Source organism: Chenopodium album, chromosome 9 (genome assembly GCF_948465745.1).
Source record: "Chenopodium album chromosome 9, dcCheAlbu1.1, whole genome shotgun sequence".
Classification (NCBI taxonomy): domain Eukaryota; kingdom Viridiplantae; phylum Streptophyta; class Magnoliopsida; order Caryophyllales; family Amaranthaceae; genus Chenopodium; species Chenopodium album.
In genome coordinates, this window is record NC_137842.1 from 5,317,763 (window position 1) to 5,336,681 (window position 18,919).

The following is an 18,919-nucleotide window of genomic DNA, read 5'->3' on the forward strand; positions in this document are numbered from 1 at the left end:
AAATATAAAACAAAATAAAAACACCCTGTCCTTTTTATGTACCAGATTTACAAACCCTTCATTTATATATAATAATATAAAGTACATTCCACCATTTACTACTTCTCCCACTATATATACACCCTCATCTCTCTCCCCCCTTTTTGGGCCCCTTTTCATACCTCTTCTCATTCTTCTTGCTCTCTCTTTCTTTTTTTTTTTAACAAAAAAAAGAAGAAGAATGTCTTCTTCAGCACCTCCATCTGATGTAGGAGAGTCATCGTCATCAAGACAAAGGCGAAGAAATGGTAATAATAATGGTGATGGAAATGGAAATGGTAACGAAAGCGGAAGCCGACGACGAAGGCGAAGGAGACCACCAACAACTTCACCACCACCAGAGTTAGTAGTGCAGCAATCAGTTGACGAAGCATCAACTTCTACTCATAATAATGGCGGTGTTTGGCCTGAACCTTTTCTTGAATCTCTTGCTATTCAACTTGCTCTTGATGTTTCTTCTTCTCATGCTCGCCTTGCTGTTGCTCCTTCTCTTGCCATCCTTTTCCAGGTCAGCTTTTCTTTTTCTTTTTATTATGTTTTTTTTTTTTTTTATTATATTTACATACATAGGTTATTATTTTCTTTATTTCAAACTACCCACATTTTAGCTGTAGTATTAAACACACAAATTTATCATAACAATTGAAATAGAATAACGAGTTAAATGTATTAGAATAACACTTCCTACATTTTCGCTAAGTAATTAATCAAATGGACAGATTTATTAAAATAATTTAAACATTTGTTTTATACTCGTAACAGAATTACGAGTTGAGTATATTAATTTGGGGGTGTAATAAAAAAAATAATATAGGGAAAGGGTCAAGTCAAAGGGAAACGTCCAAAAGGAGGAAGAAAATCGAGAAAATAAAAAGTGAACCTCTTGTCGTAATTATTCATGTCAAGTGTGATTAGACAGTTTAGCAGCAGAACTAATATATTATGGAAGAATGTGTCACACAACATAACATTACTCTTCTTATTTAAATTCTTTTTTATATATTCTGTCAAAAAAAAAAAACTTATTTATAGCCTAAACTTCAAGATAACTCTACTAGTACTTATTATTCCATCAATTTTTTATTTTTATATGAGACCTTATTATGGAGTTTTAGATCTTAATTACACTCTTTTATGATTGATTTCTAGAGTGTAATTAGTTTCATGTAGATGGATAAAAAAAATAATCTATTAGTCGATTAGGTTCAATTGAGTCGTTCATCTTGGTACGTGTGTGCGTGTGGAAAAAAGAAATTAGTTAAGGTGTGTAAATAGTTGGGGAGGGAGGAAGGGTACAAGAACATCCTGTATAATTGGATCTGGTGGTATGTAATCGAGGAAATCAGTGTGGTTATTTTCATCCTTTTGGAAATTTCTATTTTTGGTGTTGAAAAAAGGCAGAGGATATAATTGTAACCCTGATCACAGAAAATGGAAGCATTCTTTTTCTGGATTTCTTTTTATTATTATTTTTTTTTAAAAAAAAAATTAATAAAATTTCCTTTTCTTTGCATCGATTTCTTCTAGAAAATACCCCTGTCCATTTTATTTTCTTTTTTTCCAAATGTTTTTTACGGAGTAATTAAATAAAATATTTATTGACTTTTGAATATTCCAAAATAAAACAGCTAGTCAGAGTGCTTGGGTCTGACCTTAGGTTCTTTTTCTTCATATAAATATATGTACTCAGATTACTATTTATATATACTGAACTTTTTTTTTTTTTTTTTTGGTGTTTATATATACTGAACTTTATACTTAAAAATTGGTTTAGTTTTTTTTTTTTTCTTCATATTACTTTGTACTACTCTACTACTGAGATTGCTATTTATATGTACTGAACTTTATACTTGAAAACTAAAAGCTGACCTTATTTGGTTAGTTATATTATGGTATACATTACTAATGGTACTAATTTTTCATGTACTTTTGTACGTACTAAAGATATAACATAAAAATTTGTCATAATTAAATGGCGTAATACGGAGTAGTTTTCTTTTGTAGTGTTTTTCCGAATTAAGTTACTACGGAAATTAAATCATTATATAATTGCATGGGCCGAAAAACTTACTAAGTATATAACATAAAAATTTGCCATAATTAAATGGCGTAATACAGAGTAGTTTTCTTTTGTAGTGTTTAACCGAATTAAATTACTATGGAAATTAAATCATTATATAATTACATGGGCCGAAAAACTAGTTACATAAACAACGTAATGATCTTTTTATAAGACTTGTTTGGGTTCAAATTACTCGCAATTCTAATAATTCCGAGAATTGCATAGGCCGAAAAACTTGTTGCATAGGCCGAATTTGAGGAAGGTGTGGGACATTACATGTAACTAACCATCAGATAAAACTCAGCGTACAGGGAGTATTTGGTAAGCAGCTAGCTAGCTTCTCGTAGGTTTTCCTTGTCTGTATTAAGAACTCCATATTAAAGACCAAGTTTAACCTGAACATCATAAACCTATAACTCTACAACTACAAAGCTACAATATATGCATGTACGTGTAGAATTCCATAAACTACTCATTTAATTTACTATTTTCGATTCATATTATTTAATTTGCAACGATTTCACACAAAATTTGAATAGAATATATCTAATAATTGTCAATTATATGAAACGGAGCTAGTATTAATAGCTTGTTACACCTAAAACATGAAAAATTTTAAATTTGGAAACTCACATTGTACCTTAAATTAGGGCACAAAATATTTTTACCTTGATACAAGTAAAAATAATAATTCGACAACCTAATTTAATTGATACATAAGTTCATTTTTCAATTAAACAAGTTACCTTATTTAATTGATACATAAGTTCATTATTCAATTAAACAAGTTTAGATAATTTCTACTCCGATCCCTCCGTCCCTAAATTATATTCCTCTTTCTAGCATTTATTCCTCACATAATAGAGAGAAAGAGGAATGTAATTTAGGGACAGGGAGTATATATCAGTGTCCTCAGTTAAGTAAAACAACTATATTCCCTAATGTTTAGTATTAATTAATTTACCTAGTCTGAACAAAGCTAAGGAGTATTATTCACTTTTTTTTCCCTTTAAACACTTAAAAATAAATTAATTTAGAATAATTAGTTCAAATATGGAGTACTTGTACTATCGTAGTTTATATTTTTCAGTATATAATTTTACTTCTTCTGTTTTTTTTTTTTAATTGTATAAGTTTAATCGATACATTTATCGAGATACAACTTTTGAAGTGTAGACAATTTGCATGAGAGAGGTAAAAGATACCGGAGTAACATAAATAATTCTGCATCCTCTTTTTATGATTCATCTCACATGTACTCGTATTTTAATAAAAACGAATTTACTACAGTATTAATTGATTTAACACTTGTTGGAATTGAAAAGAGTTGGATGATACAACCAAAGTTCAAAGCGAATACAAAAGGTTTAAAGCTGATAACATCTTCTGTAAACAACAAGAATATCCAAGCACTAGGCACGCGTATAACTTGTATTTTAACCATAATTAATTTATTAAATAAATATGAAATCAAAAAACAATAATTTGTCGGATACCAAAAGATGGGGACAGTCAAAGGGCACAGTGGATAAGGTCTTCGAGTATAGGGTTACTTTAGGTATAAATTCACTTTCGGCTTTAACTATCAGCTCTAGTTTGTGATTGAGATGATCTTTTAGTATTATGTCAATGCAATACTTTATTAATATGGAGTAATATTCTACGGTTTAATAATTAAATATTACGGAGTAACAAATTATTTATTGAGACGATTTTAATTAAAATTCACAAGACTGCATTTATTATACTCCCTGTGTTACATATTATTCGCAATAAAAGAATATTTTATGTCTAACAAATAATATCTCATTTGTTGCGAGTAATATGTAACGGAGGGAGTATGTAAATCAATATCATATAAAAATTATAGTGAATTGGATAAATAGTGCCAAATGTCAAAATATTTTATTTATATAAATACGAAAAAAATACTTTATAATTTTAGTTTCAACGAGATATAAAAGATCGTAAGTTTAAACTCATCTACCTTCTAGACTTCAACTAATGGTGATTTTTTTTTTTTTTTGACAACCCAACTAATGGTGATTTATTTATGTCAAATAAATTTTGATGAAGTCTTTATATACTTTCGTAGCATCATTTTTTTTTTTTTTTTTTTTTGTATAATTTTCCTTGAAAATATGGAGTAATTAAGGATATAATATATGCAAATCTATATAATAACAGAACTTTACATATTAGGAGGATTTTGATGTTTGATAGGTAATAGATTCGTTGGTTTTAACGAGACATGGCTTAGGCCATCCTTTCTTGGAAATGAAAGAGAAATTTTAAAGATAAAAATAAAGCTAAAATTAAAAAAGCTAGTACTAGCATGTTATTATTGTATCAAGTCCTATGTTTGTGTTAACTTTTTTTCCCCACACTTGATTCGTTGCAATATTTGTTTGCTCTTTTACAACTCCTTTGGAAGGACCACACTCTCCAAATATGTGTCTTGTCGTTTCTGTATATGTTCCAACACCGAACATTTGACAATTACCCTATAGATTAGATCAAAATTGAGTACAAATTTGGAAAGATTCATATCATGTCAAAATAAAATTGGAGCGTAAATTAGTTACTCGTATTTAATTCTTCTAGGTCATGAGAAAAATCCTTGTTAATACGGAGTGTATAAATTTTTTATTTACATTCCCTAAATTGTTATGTGGTAAAATTAATTATTATAATTAAAATTGTTATTTAAATTAAGGCTCTAATTTCTTCGGTTTTAAAAAGTAAAATTGTTTTCCTCTAGAAAAAAAAAATTGTAAAAATAATTTATGTTCAATAAAAATCAATAACGGTAAAAAATATACTATAATAGACAATCGGTAAAAAAAATAATTTCAATTTATTATAATTAAGTTTTGTTTAGTTTAGTAAAAGTAAAATATGTTTAATTAAGCAAATATATATTTAATTTAGTGAATATAATGTGAAGTGAACCGTGTTTAAAAGTAAATTACAAGGAATAGTAAACCCTACAAGAAGTATTTGTTAAAGTAATTTTATACTTTGGTTAAAAAAATATATACTGTACTAGTGTACTCCATAGTTGATAATGAATACTCGTACATTAGAAAATTCCTTTTTGATAAATTACATGATTATAGAACAAAGATGTTTTTCATAAAAAAAAATCTCCGTAAAAGAATTCCTTTAGGAGCATGAAACTAATCATTAGTTGTAATGTGCAATGAGTGAATGTTCATATCAAGTACAGCCGTTGAAGAGCTTTTCTAAAAATGAAAATAAAATCTCATCTATAACTGGAAGTCTGACTTTCAAAACCCAAAACAGTAATACTTTTTGACAGCCAATTATATTTCCTATCTATAATTAGGTTGTGTTTACTGTTTAGTTCAGCCTGATGGAGTTATAATTTCTGTTACTTAAATACGAAATTAAAATATAGTATGGTTTTTCTGTTCACTTGTTTTTTTTAACTTATTTCAGCGATAATAAATTAGGATTAGATAAGTAACAGAATAGGTATGATAAGTTTAATAAGCTCAGATGTGTGAAAATTAGGTACGTGTACATGTAGATGAAAATTAGGTGAATCAATGTACTCCGTATAACATATTTTATAAATTTATTGGCAAATACTCTTATCAATGAATCATCTAAATGATTTTTTATAAATTTGTCACATAATCTTGTCTAGATCTTCTCTTTATTCTCCTAAGCATTGCTTTAGAAGTACTCCTGACACACATTATCACTTTAAACACTAATTAGAGGGCTACAATTATTAGTAAGACACTTTTGACTAAGACAAATCACGATATTTATAATTATTATTTTCCTTTGTAACAAAACATTACTCTGTATAATGTATTCTGTATTAAATTAATCATATAACTCCGTAATTTTTATACCATGTTTCATTAGAAATTACATTTTTTTTTTCTTTTTTTTTTTTTTTGGAGGAATTAGATATTACACTTAAAAATGCAAAACTCAATATATTTTAAAGGTACTCCCTCCGTGGTTCCGTCCCTAATTACATTCCTACTTCTCTCTATTATGTGAGGAATAAATACTAAAAGTAAAAATATAATTTAGAGACTGAGGGAGTACCAGAAAGAGATTAAAGTTATCATATTAAAATTAGCTTGACCGTCTTATGATACAATTTAACAAAAACTTGTGGTATACAAGACTTGTAAAATCAACATGAAAAGAACATGAAGATTATGTGTACTTGTTTTACAATGTAATACTGTACTTATTTAGTTAATGAAATCAGCTTTAATTAACACTACGAGTACAGTACTATTTCAGATCATCATTTTAGAAAATCTATAGAAGATGATCGAGTGTGAACCGACAAATCCATTCTTTAGTTTCAAGATTGTCAGCCATTAGTCCTTACGGGGTACTCTACTTATTTACTTAGCGTATTTATATTTTAAGATACTTCGTACGAGTGTCATTTTTGTTCAAAACATCAATTCATCTTTTTAGTTGATAAATTGGGTGTGTTTTAGATCTTCTAGAATCGCGAGGAAAGATCAAACTACTTGAGCTATTTTCCTATTTCTATAATCTATCTGTATTTAAGTTAAATTTATTTGAATTAATTATACTGTGTTGTATTTAAATTGGATAATCCTTATTAGAATTTAGTTTTCTTAAACGAAATTTATTAAACCTGAAACAAAAATACTACGGAGTAGCAAGCTTATCATAATGAACAAAATTACTTATCGTCCAAGCAGTTTCCTTACTATTGAGATTATTCTAACAATCATATAATAATAACTAATATATAAAGCTAAACTTTTAGCCAGGTCACGAGACAGCGACAATTGACATTCTAACTTTTCGCCAAGTGTCGCGCCACGTTGGATAGGTTCAAATAGATTTCATAAGATAATAAAGAAGTTAGTTTATAATTCTATTTTGAATCAAATTTTGATAGAATTTTAGGATAAAGTTGTTATTTTAGAGTTTTATTTTTGATAAAATAAAATTTGAGTGTCGCGCCACGTTGGATAGATTTAAATAGACTTCATAAACCACCCGGGCAGCGTACGAGGCACAAAACTAGTTAATAATATAAATATGATCTTACTTAATTCTAACTGTAAAACATCAAAGTTAAAACAATATACTCGGATGTAAATAGTACTACAAAGGTTAAACTCAAGCGGAATCAAATAACCATTCAGTCATTCACGGGAAATGATTTTGGCACAGTTTCTATGCTCTATCACATAGGGGTGTCTCAAAATCAATTTTCCTTATACACCACTTCAACTGTAGAGAGAGTCTTGAGGTGTGCACTGTTGTATGGATGCCATGTTACAATGTTTCTCTGGTAATAATAATAACAAGCAAAAGAAGAAGAATGGTGATATAGTGAAAGAAAGTTGGAGTGTGAAAAAACAAAAAAGTCTGATAGTTGTATTAGCAGTAGATGACAAGTCAGTCTTACAAACAAATAAATACAGTACACAGTAAGGCTGAAAATATACCTCACATTATTCCACATGAAAATAAATATTTTCTCCTGATGAAAATAACCTAGTGAAAATAGGGTTCTGAAGAGCCTATGAAACCTAGACTCTGAAAATGTAGGGTACTTTATCAATGTATCCTTTGTATTTTCTCTTTCTTTTTCATAATATTTATATGACCCTGATGTTTAAAGTCTCTGCTTCAGGCTTACCCTGACCCCTGACCCTCTTCTGCCAACCTTACTTGGTTAGGTTTTGTCTCTCTAGGTCCTGACTGCTCTTTTTAATTAATTGCTGTTTTTTTTTATTTTCTCATTAGAAAAAGATAATTCATCTTTCCCTATCTTTGACTCTGATCTTTTTTGCTCTTCTTAAAGACTGGTAGGGTTTCCCAAGCCCAAATGCCATGTAAATACTACTTCCGTTAAATGTTACTCTCTATTTGTAAATTTGGGTATTATTTGTGAGACATAAAATATTTCAAAATTATACATAACATTTAACGGAGGTAATATTTAAAAAAGAAAAAAACATAATTACATGTTTGGAAATTAAAATTCATGATGAAACTCACAAGTTTCTACATTAAAACATTTTGACTTCCTTGAAAATTTGACTTGGTTCCCCTCGCCAATCCAAACCGTGTTTTGTGGTTCTTTTAAACAACTTCGGACCTGTTCTCATACATTTATTTTCAGTTCAGTTCAACACCTAATTTCCTTCTCTTATAAAATGTTCATTTCAGTTCAGTTCAGCTGATTTCAGTCTATTAGAGCAGGCCCTTTCTTAATAGATCCTTTTAGTCAAAAGAGACTACTTTTTTTTTTTTACAAAGAAAAGAGACTACTTAAGTGATCCTTTTAAACAGATTTTTCTAAAAAAAAATGCTTTAAGATCTATTACAATATCCATATTAATGATCTGAGTAAGCATAAATGTTTTTTTCCAAGTAATAACCTATTTTGTGAGAATACATAGTGTTCTAAGGACTAATAAAGGCTGTAATCTAAATGTATTTAATGCTTAAAATATATTGTACTGCTGCATAAAAAATTGCAACTCATGTTGTGTGCAATGTATGTTCAAAGATGTTCTCTTTTAGACATCTAATTAAAATTATATAGTTCAATTAGGTCTTCAAAGGACTTTGAAAAGACTTTGTCTTGCGTCAATTATTTGCCTTCTTTTCTTTTGCTTTTGTCTTACTTAAAAATATTTCATTTGAAAATAAGCAAAGCCAGACTAAAATCATTTATCAATACATTGCATATACGAGTATATACATATAGGGAAAAAAAATATACGGTATAATATTGCGTTACCTATTTCAACGTGTTATAGCAAAATACTCCGTAATGCAAATAAGACGCATATAAAAATTTGTGTACTCCGTATTAAAAATGCTTTTTTTTTTTTTTTTTTTTTTTTTTTTTTGAGGAAAGTATTAAAAATGCTTTTAGGTAGAAGCTATTTTGTGATTTAGCCCTTAGGTGCATATTAAGAATTTGACAAAATTATTTGCATTGAGTATGCTTCATACTTTCATAGGTTAGGATTGCCTGCTTCATACTAGAAAACTGAATAACAAACAATTTTATTTTATTTTTATTTTTTTTATAATTTTTTGAAAATTGCTAACTAATTATAAAAAATTCTCCAATCATACCTTATTGTTAGGGCTTAACATGTTTTATTTTCCTTTGCTTTATCCATGAACATGACAGATATAAAACATTAAAACAATACATGAAAAGGAGAGTAGTTCATTAGGCTTGTTGAAACATATTACAAAATTGGTGGGACTATTACTTTGATTAGAACAAGCTAATGAAAAAAAAAAAACAAACAAAAAAAAGTTCCTATTTACTGTTGTACCACTATTAATTTTTTGTCCATACCTTAGATTTATACACTGCATATACGACATAAATTGTGATTTTGATTTTATGTTATGTAAATAATATAGTGGTTTAAAAATGTGACATTTGATAGGTTTGCACGACATGGAGAGCTGTATCACGGTCCGAGTTGCTATGGCAGAATCTGGTACGCATTGTTTGGAACTCAACTGACCTCCTTCACCCTACTTGGCGTGACCAGTTCATCACTCTCCATCGCACGTCTCGTAATTTTCGTGTTAGTCGTTACGATTACTTTGTCCTTCGCCTTTCTGATCACCCCCTTGCTGCCGCGCAAGGGGGTGGTGATGAAGGCGCTGGTGGTGCTGATGCTGATCACCTCCCTCTTTTGTGTCTCCGCATTGCCCTTGCTGATGATCACTTGGCTCTAGGCTTTTCGGACGGGTCGGTCCGGGTGTTTCACCTTCCCTCCCGGGTTCACCTACGTACCCTTCATCCTTTGCTACGTGACCGCCTTGGCTTGTTCTCCCGTGCAGTGTCTGGCATTGTGTTACAACCCGTTGTCGTTATTGATCGAGTCGTGTTCGCCTCGCTTGATGGCGACATCCACGTCGCTTCCCCTCTTGGCGGGCCCGCCCCGGCCCGTCGGGCTTACTTGGGAGATGTTGTCAACGATGGTGCCCTAGTTGACTTCACGGGTGGGGATCGGTTTTGGGTTGGGCTCTACGCGGGTGTCCCCGGTAGGGCGTTTCGAGTGTGGGATGCGGACTCTGAGGAGCTTCTTTTCAGGGGCGGATCACTAACTGATCCGGAGTCCGTGATGGGGTGGCACATGCTAACCGAGATTCGACCTAGGGAGTTTGTGGGCCGGATTCGAGTAGCACCCCAAGGGGTGGCAGTAGGAGTAACTAGTCTTAGAGCATTGGTGCTAAACCTAGAGGAGGCAGTGATGGTGATGGGGCAAGAGCCATCTCGACGAGGGATTATCGTGGGGTCGGTTGATGCCAACGACAACGCGTTTGTCATGGTAGACACTCGCGGGGTGGCAAGTGTACGACAACTGCGTACACTCGAGGAGGTGTGTCGATTCTCAGTGTCACACCGAGGTGCACAAGCATCATCACTAATGGGATTGCTAGGGTGCATGAATAGCATGTACGTAGTAATGTGCATTGGTGGTACAATGAGAGTGTGGGATGCTGATCATGGAGAGTACTTGTACAGCTTGAGAGAGTGGGTAGAGGAGGCGACCGCAGTCGCGGCCAACGACCGACATGTGGTGGCTACATCTAGTGACACAACCATTCACCTGTGGGATTTTGGTGCTTGAATTGGAAATTAAAGGGAGGACTACTGACTCTATTTTCTCTGACTTAATTGTTAGTATGATTCTATTGTTTTTAGGTTATGAAAAATTGGTTGTATAGCCCAAAAAAGAGGTTAACAAGGACAGTAAGATTGGGATGATTGTGATAGACGAAAAGTATGTACTATGTGTCTGGTTCAAAACTTTTTAAGTGCAAATCATTCTTTTTTCATGTTTTCTGTAAGTACTGCTCTCTTTCTAATGACCTTCTTATGGTCCACTAGGGGTCCATTGGGCCCAATTTCGTTGGAATTTGGAACTCCCTTTGCTCGTACAACCCAATCCTCTTTTTTATTTTGTTTGCCACCTTGAGAATATTGAAAAGTGAATATTGAAAAGGTAATAATGAAATCTAAGAAATTACATTATGAAATGAAGTAATGGAATTGTTTTCAAAAAAAAAAAAAAAGTGATGGAATTGTTTTTTAAAAAAAATGATGGATTTGAAAGGTTTCTTTAACAAAGAGTGAACTATTAACATGTCATATGGAGCTCATTTAATAATTTGTTAAATGAACTCTATACTGGTCCCACAAAATAAAATTTAGTAACTCTACCTTGTGTATCAAATTATCGAAGATTTATGATGGTTAAGTTTTAATTAAGTTTCTATATTATTAGAAATTTTTAAGGCGATAGTCAACTATTATTTATAAATTCTTAAAATTGGCGGGGTATTGCATCGATCTTATAAGGCATTGTTACTTTGTTAGTGCTCATGTATGTATGGACTATCGAGTGAGGATAGCGCAACTTATTAAACAAGAAAAAGTTTAATTCCAATCAAAATATTAGGTGTTGGTAGACCTGTACACATGGACGGGCCCCCACTAAAAGCCCTGATCCAACCCTAAATTAAAAGGGCTGAGCCCGTCCATTAAATAAATGGGCCGGACTTTTAAAGGGGCATCAAGTAATGGACTTTTAAAGGTTGGGTAAGGTTTTAAAAAGGGCCCTAAAAGGGTCAGCCTTATAGGGCTTTTTATCCTCAATATACTTTCTTTTAGTCATGTTGATTTTCTGATTCTCTATCTTCTAATTCTCTCTCCTCACTAAAATATAAATCCCCAAAACATACCCAAATTCAAGCTTCAACATAGTCTCTCTCCTCTACTCTCTTGTGCAAGATCTGAAGCAGAAGCATAACACTTCATACTAAATTCGTCTTCGTCACATAAACCGAATCTCCTCTCGACTAAAAACACACAAAAAATACCAAAAAAACCTCAAAAATGGCGGAAATGGACAGAAAACCTATGATTAAACGGGTCATCAATCATTTGGTTGTGGAGAAGGTGGTTTCAATTGGGTAATATGAATATATTTGTTGATTATTTGGCTAATTTGTACTATTATAAAAAATGAATTATGAAAGGTGGTTATAATTGGGTGAAAGGATTATATTTGTTGATAAGTTAAGTTCTTTATGTCTCATAAAACATTCTAGAAAAAGCTGCCAATTGTAGTTGCAAATTGAGCAGTAATGAGCACTGATGTTTAGTAAAGACGAAGACCCAAGTTTTAACTTATTAACATCTTTTAACTTACAAGTGAACTTGTTTGCTCTAAAAGGCCCTTTAAAGGCCAAAAATCCTTTACAATATTTATATGGGTCGGGCTGGGCCGGACTCAATGATCCATAACCCAGCCCGACCCATTTTAGATTATCTCTGGCCCTAGTCCAGCCCAGCCCGGATCCGGCCCGTTGAACAGGTCTAGGTGTTGGTAACCCATTTTTAAAAGTTTATTCGTACTTCGTATATGTGAAACTTGGTTGGGAGGGATTGGCTCATCATGATGGACTCCTTCGAAATGGTATTGGTAAGCCTATTAGATTAAAGGGTCTTGATAATTGATGAAGTTGAGTATAAAATAACCACATGATGTGCATGTTTAAACTAGTAAAACTACATATCGAAACAACTTAGCACTACATTTGTTTAACAATTGGAGAGTTAGATACAGTAGTTGTTGTTGGAGTTTTCCTCACTAGTAATGCAAATCGGAGTTTCATCAAGTGAGTGTGCAAAGAGTTAGAGAGGGAATGATGGAGAATGCAAGTCTAGGGGATTGATCAAGGCCGAGCTAGCAAGAGAGCTAGAGCTCGGATGCTGGGAATGCCTACGGCATGGTCGAGCTAGAGCTCGTTGCCATCAGTAGTGTCCAGCAGATCCGAGCTATAGCTCTCCTACGCGTGAGCTACTAGCTCGCTTCTTCTTTGGCTAGCTGGAGACCCGAGCTATAGCTCTCCTACGGGAGAGCTACTAGCTCGCCCCCTGTTTTCACTTGCGGCAGTCCGAGCGAGAGCTCCCTGCGAGTGAGCTATAGCTCTCTACTCGCAAGCCCAACCGAGTATATGGGCCTTGCGTGAGGCTCAAGTTGCTTGTCTCTTTTCCTTATTACTCCTATAAATACAACTCATTGGCCTTTAATAAAAAACCAAGTTAATTTCATTATTGAAATAACCTAAACACAAAACAAAACCTACCCTATGAGATTTGAACAGTTCTTGAGCAATTCCACTCTTCGAGTTCGGGAGCACGGATTACGGAGAGAGTTGCGTTAAACTTGGGGGGCGTGCGTCACTAGGAAACTTGTACCGGTGGTGGCGTATTTCGCTTCTAAGGCAATGGATTTTGTTCCACGGCGCGACTGTGAGTTTGAGATCTTCAATCAAGTATTTTCCCTTTCATCTTCTCTATTTTGTTATTGGAATTAACAGGTATTTTACCAACAGTTGTACATACATCTTTGTCAATTTTCCATGTATTAGTTTATCATAAATTTGGATTGTATTATGAATATGTATTTTAATTATGTTGAGAGAAATATTTGATCAACTTTTGTTCCTATGAAAATATTTGTTCATTCTTGTTTTTTGGATGGATAATGTGTATGTATAAACCAAGAGCTTATTTGGAGAACAATCTTGCATTGTTTGCTCCTATATATATCAATCGTATGCAGTTAGGATGGATGTTGGCCAAAGTTCCCACAATGGAAAAGGGAAAAACAAGTGATCGTGAAATAAATCTACGAACGTTAAGTGGCGCTAGTCTTGATCTCATAGCATTGAAGGATATGCTGCTGCTGCCAATCATGAAGAGTTGATCACAGCTAGGGATGTCAATGGGGCGGGGCGGGGCGGATGTTGGCCTTCTCATCCCCATCCCCACCTAATATTTTCATCCTCATCCCCATCCCGCGGCGGATCCAATTTTCATCCCCATCCCCGCCCCACCCCCCACTTGGATATCCATCCCCACCTAATCCCCACCAAAGACCCGCCTAATCCCCACCCAAGATCCACCTAATATCCGGATATCAAATACGCAATCTTACATAATTAATACGAATTATAAAATAAAACATTCTATACACATTTTTGTGTTATAATATAAATGTCGTACAAAGTATTATAATTAATATTGTATTTCATGTAATTATTTTATAAATAGAATAAAAGTATGTAATTTTGCTTTAAAAAATATATAGATGTGGGTATGAGGTGGGGATGGGGCGGGTACGAAGTGGGGCGGGTGGGGCGGGGCGGGTACGAAGTGGGGCGGGTGGGGCGGGGCGGGGATGGGGCGGGTACAACTTAAAATCCACCCCCGCCCCATCACCCATGGCGGGTATGGTTTTTATCCCCATCCCCGCCCCACCACCCGCCAAACCGAGACCCATCCCCGGCGGGTCTCCTACTTGACCCGCCCCACTGACATCCCTAATCACAGCCCTGGTAGCATGTTTGCTTCATTCAGCTGAGTTGGATGATGTTACAACCCAGCAACCTGAAGTTCACGTATCTCAACCATGTCAATATGTCATCAATCCGTGTGCATATGATTTGCTTGTTTTTGAGAGACAATCAGGGTATATACTATTCTACTATATATACAATATTTAATATGTGCAAACTTTTAATATTATATGTATTTTGAATGACTTAATAACTTGGTGTTGTTATTGTTGCGACATAAAAGTGCTCAAGGATTATAAAATAATGTTCCTTTTCCATTATTTGATCAATTGACTATTATTTTTAGGTGTTGATCGAGATACTTGATCAATATTGACTACAGTATTAACTAAGACTTTATCGAATTTATTACTGACAGTCAAGAAAATAAAAACAATTGAATTAGATAATAAGGATGACAATGAAAGAGATAATGGATAATGAAACAAGTCAACTGAAGAAATCAACTTCAAGTGGACCTTCTTTCAAATTAGAAAAGAAAGAGAAGACTCTAAAAGACCAAAGGAGACAGCAAAATAAGAGGAAAATGCCCAAGGCAGACTAAATTTCTTCTCCAACAATATGCATCTTAGCTTAACTGTATAGATGAATGAAAAATGAACATGCATTTGTCCACCATTATTGCAAGTGCATACTAATACTTGGTTTAATACTTGTGTTGGGTATGGTAAACATGTTATGACATTTAATTTTGTGGGTATTTTGATTTTTATGTTTTTTGAACACTTGAGTTTGCTGTTTTCAATGGTCTTCTCACCTTCTAAACATTGAACTTGAGCATGGTATGTATTAATTTTTTTTTTATTGATTTAAAATAAGTTTATCTTGTAGTGTTTAGATAGAGTTATAGCAAATGTTAGAGTAATTTATTTGTATGAAGCTTATATATATCATGACAAATTATTCTCTCTGTTTCATAATGTTAGTCTCATTTAAAATCTGTTAACTCGTAAAAATTAGTGGAAATCTTCTAAATTTCTCTCTATATAACAAACATAGTCACTTGAGATCTAATTTTATTCATCTCGATGAGTACTTTATTAATATCCAGTTTTTATAAATTTTGCTAGTGTAAGATTAAAGATATTTGTGATAAAAAATTTGCATCGATATATGTAAATGAGAGTAACATGATGAAACAAATGGGGTATTATATTAGCGCTACATTTAAGCAGACTTGTTCCTAAAAAAAAAATACAATTTACTTAGTCTTTTAATTAGGAAGAAAAAATTAAGATGGTACAATAAAGTTTAGAATAATGCGTATCCCTACCTTTTTTTTAAGGGCGTGTTCGGCGCTAGCTTTTGAGTAGCTTATAGGTAGTTTTCAGTGGTTTACCTTGGTCAAACCACTACTTAACAAAAAAATGTGAGTGTTTGGCAAAGTACTGGTTAGGGTAGCTTTAGTGGCGGAGGTGACTTTTATGAAAAGTTACAAATTACCTTTTGAAATTAGAAGTAACTGTTGAAATTAAATCTATAATTTTTAAAATAAAATATTGATTTTTGTATGTAACATCTAGTTAACCGTGTAATACCCTATATTTTTTTATTTTAAGTTTCAGGGACAAAACTTATTTTAAGGAGAGTAGATTGTAATACTAGCTGCAAGTAATTTGTTATTTCATAAAACATAAAAATTAGAATTTTAAATATTTAAATTATATCTTTTATTTTATTTTATTTATTTATTAAACCTCATATTATTTTGATCGGACTCTATTATGAGCTATTAGATATTTATTTTCATACACCCTACATGATATTTATAATATATATACTACCTCCGGTCCAAATTAGTTGCAACTATCCTTTTTGTGCTGGTCCACATTACTTACAACTTTCCCATTTCTTTCCTTTTTAGTGGTAAAATTACCATTTTACCCTTATTTTTTTTACACACCCTAATTAAAAAACTGATTTTAACTAATTAGCTTAAACCCTAACATTAATTAAGTTAACTATTTTCACCAAAATCAACCCATTTTCATCTAATCAGCCACTTTAAGGGCAATTCCAACCACCTTCATTTTCCTCCTCATCACCATTATTCATCAAATTTCTACATCTTCTTCCTCATTCCCATTTTTTTCTCTCTCCTCTTTCAATTGAGACGACACTATTTCCGACGAAGATTTCAGCGGCAATTTCAGGCGAGTTCCAGAGTATGATCGCGAAGAATTGAGAGTGAATCGGCGGTTTCTATCTCCTCTCCTTCCTCCTGATTTAAGATCGGCAGTTTCTCTCTCCTCTCCTTCCTCGTGGTTTAATATCGGCGAAGAATTGAGCGTGAATTGGTGTGTTGGTGGTTTCGGTGTGTTGGGTTGGTGGTTTCGGTGTGTTGGGTTGGTGGTTTCGGTGTCGGTGGGTTTCGGGGTTGGTTTGTTATTCGAATTACCCATGTCCAAGGCTAAGTATAGAACAAAGAGCAAAACACACTTATGGGATGGATTGAGTAAAAGGTTTGTATTATTATTCGAGGTTGGGTTTGATAGAGGTTGTTCTAGAGTACAATGTGTAATGTAGTTTTGATTCGTTGTTTAATTGAGCTAGTAGTGTTACTTATTCTATTATTATCTACATTCTGATATGTGGTGATTAACTGATTACTCAAATTTTTGTTGACGTGTGTATTGTTTTGTTGTGCTACTTGTGCTTGCGGCCATGTCTTTTTCTTATGGTGGCCGTGCGACGATTTATTTTGGAATTTGTCCTTAATGATGAGCAGTTTAGATTTTTTAAGCAGATTTATCAAGTGATCGTAGCTAAAGGAGCTCAAGTGTTTCGATTAGTATGCTATAACGAGTTTGTAAAGTTGTATAAATAGCTCATCACCTAGATTTATTGAGTTGTACAGTTGGGATTTTGTAAGCCTTAACACTTGACATGTTGTCGAGTGTGGCAATAATACCTCCGATTTAGGTGTATGCTTCTGCAAATTTTATTTAAAGGTTGTTTATTTTTACTTTATTTATTGTTTATTTTTAGCTAGTAAATCGAGGGTGTTACAAACTGCTACTTTACCGAACACTTATACCTAAATTATCTATCTTCACAGATAAAACTTGTTAACAGCTAAAACTTGTTAACAACTAACAGCTACCTTTACAACTATATTTTGCCGAACATGCCCTTTAAGTATGACTAAACTCTTATAAATAGTGTTAATCTGAGATACCCCTAAAAATGTTTATTTACATATTAATCCTTTTTATTTAAAACCATGACTAAAATTTGAGATAACTCTATTGAATATTGTTTTAACAATTATGCCTTTTAAAAGGTTTATTTACTTTTTTAATTTGCTCTTATCAGTGTTTATTGCTTTTTTAAACATAGTGTATGAACATTTATATCCCTAATATATTAATTTGTTTACATATATTCCCTCATTAATGTTACTAGCACATGTGCCACTGGGCTAAGCCGAGAGAGCTCCCTGGATATGTCTAGCTATGGTGCACCTTAGCCGCTCTAGTTATTTAGTATTTTTAGTGTTATGAAAAAAACGGAGAATGTGCATGCATATATATTTTCATTTAAAGAAGTGATTGCAATTATTTGAAAACAATCAAGTCGAAGCAAATGATGCACATATTAAAAAAAATAAATAAATAGAGGGAGTACAAGTAAAAGAATCGAACTAAACTTATTATGGATCGGAGCACCCAAATACATAGGACCTGTTCGGCTGTTCTGATTGACTGAATTGAACTTAGGGGCCATTTGGTTGGGGCTAAATCAATTGGCTCGATTCCCTTTGTTGATGTTTGTTTAGCACTTTTAATCATTCCCTTTACCCTCCTCATTACCCCAAATCCTTCCAACTCCATTCCCCACCCCCCCTAGACTTTCCCATTCCCATTCCCTACCCACCTTCACACCACCACATCACCACCTTCACACCTACAAACACCACCGGAAAACCAGCCAGACCACCGCCGCCCCTACCCTGACTACCGCTGAGCCTCCCCTAACCACCGTTGCACCTCCCCCGACCACCGTTGCACCCCCTCCCCCGCAAAAACCACCCATAGCCCCGATCTCCCTCTCCTCCGAAACTATCATCCCCACCCCAAACCACCCCCAAAAAACGTCCCCCTGCTCGGAAATTGCTCCTCCCCTTTTTTCCGCCCCCCAATTTTAATCCCCCACCCAAAAACCCATTCACCCAGAAAACCCGTGTTTTAGGGTTTCTGATTTTTTGGGTTTTACGGGTTTTTGGGTGCAAAATTAGGGCTAGGGGTGCCGGAAAACGGGGGAAGGGGTAATTCCGAGGAGGGGCTGGTTTTTGGGGGTTGTTTGAGGTGGGAGTCAAGGTGGGGTTGAGTGTAGGAGTCGGGGTGGGACTGAGTGTGG

The 18,919-nt window shown here is 33.7% G+C and overlaps 1 protein-coding gene across 1 annotated transcript; it reads left to right on the top strand.

Moving 5' to 3' along the window:
• Positions 1–211: 211 nt before the first annotated feature.
• Positions 212–11,049, top strand: LOC145559452 (transcriptional regulator STERILE APETALA-like). The gene is made up of 2 exons (XM_081620880.1): positions 212–547; positions 9,565–11,049. The coding sequence occupies exons 1-2, from the start codon at positions 221–223 to the stop codon at positions 10,759–10,761; spliced, it is 1,524 nt and encodes a 507-aa protein (XP_081477006.1). The 5' UTR covers positions 212–220; the 3' UTR covers positions 10,762–11,049.
• The last annotated feature ends 7,870 nt before the right edge of the window (positions 11,050–18,919 follow it).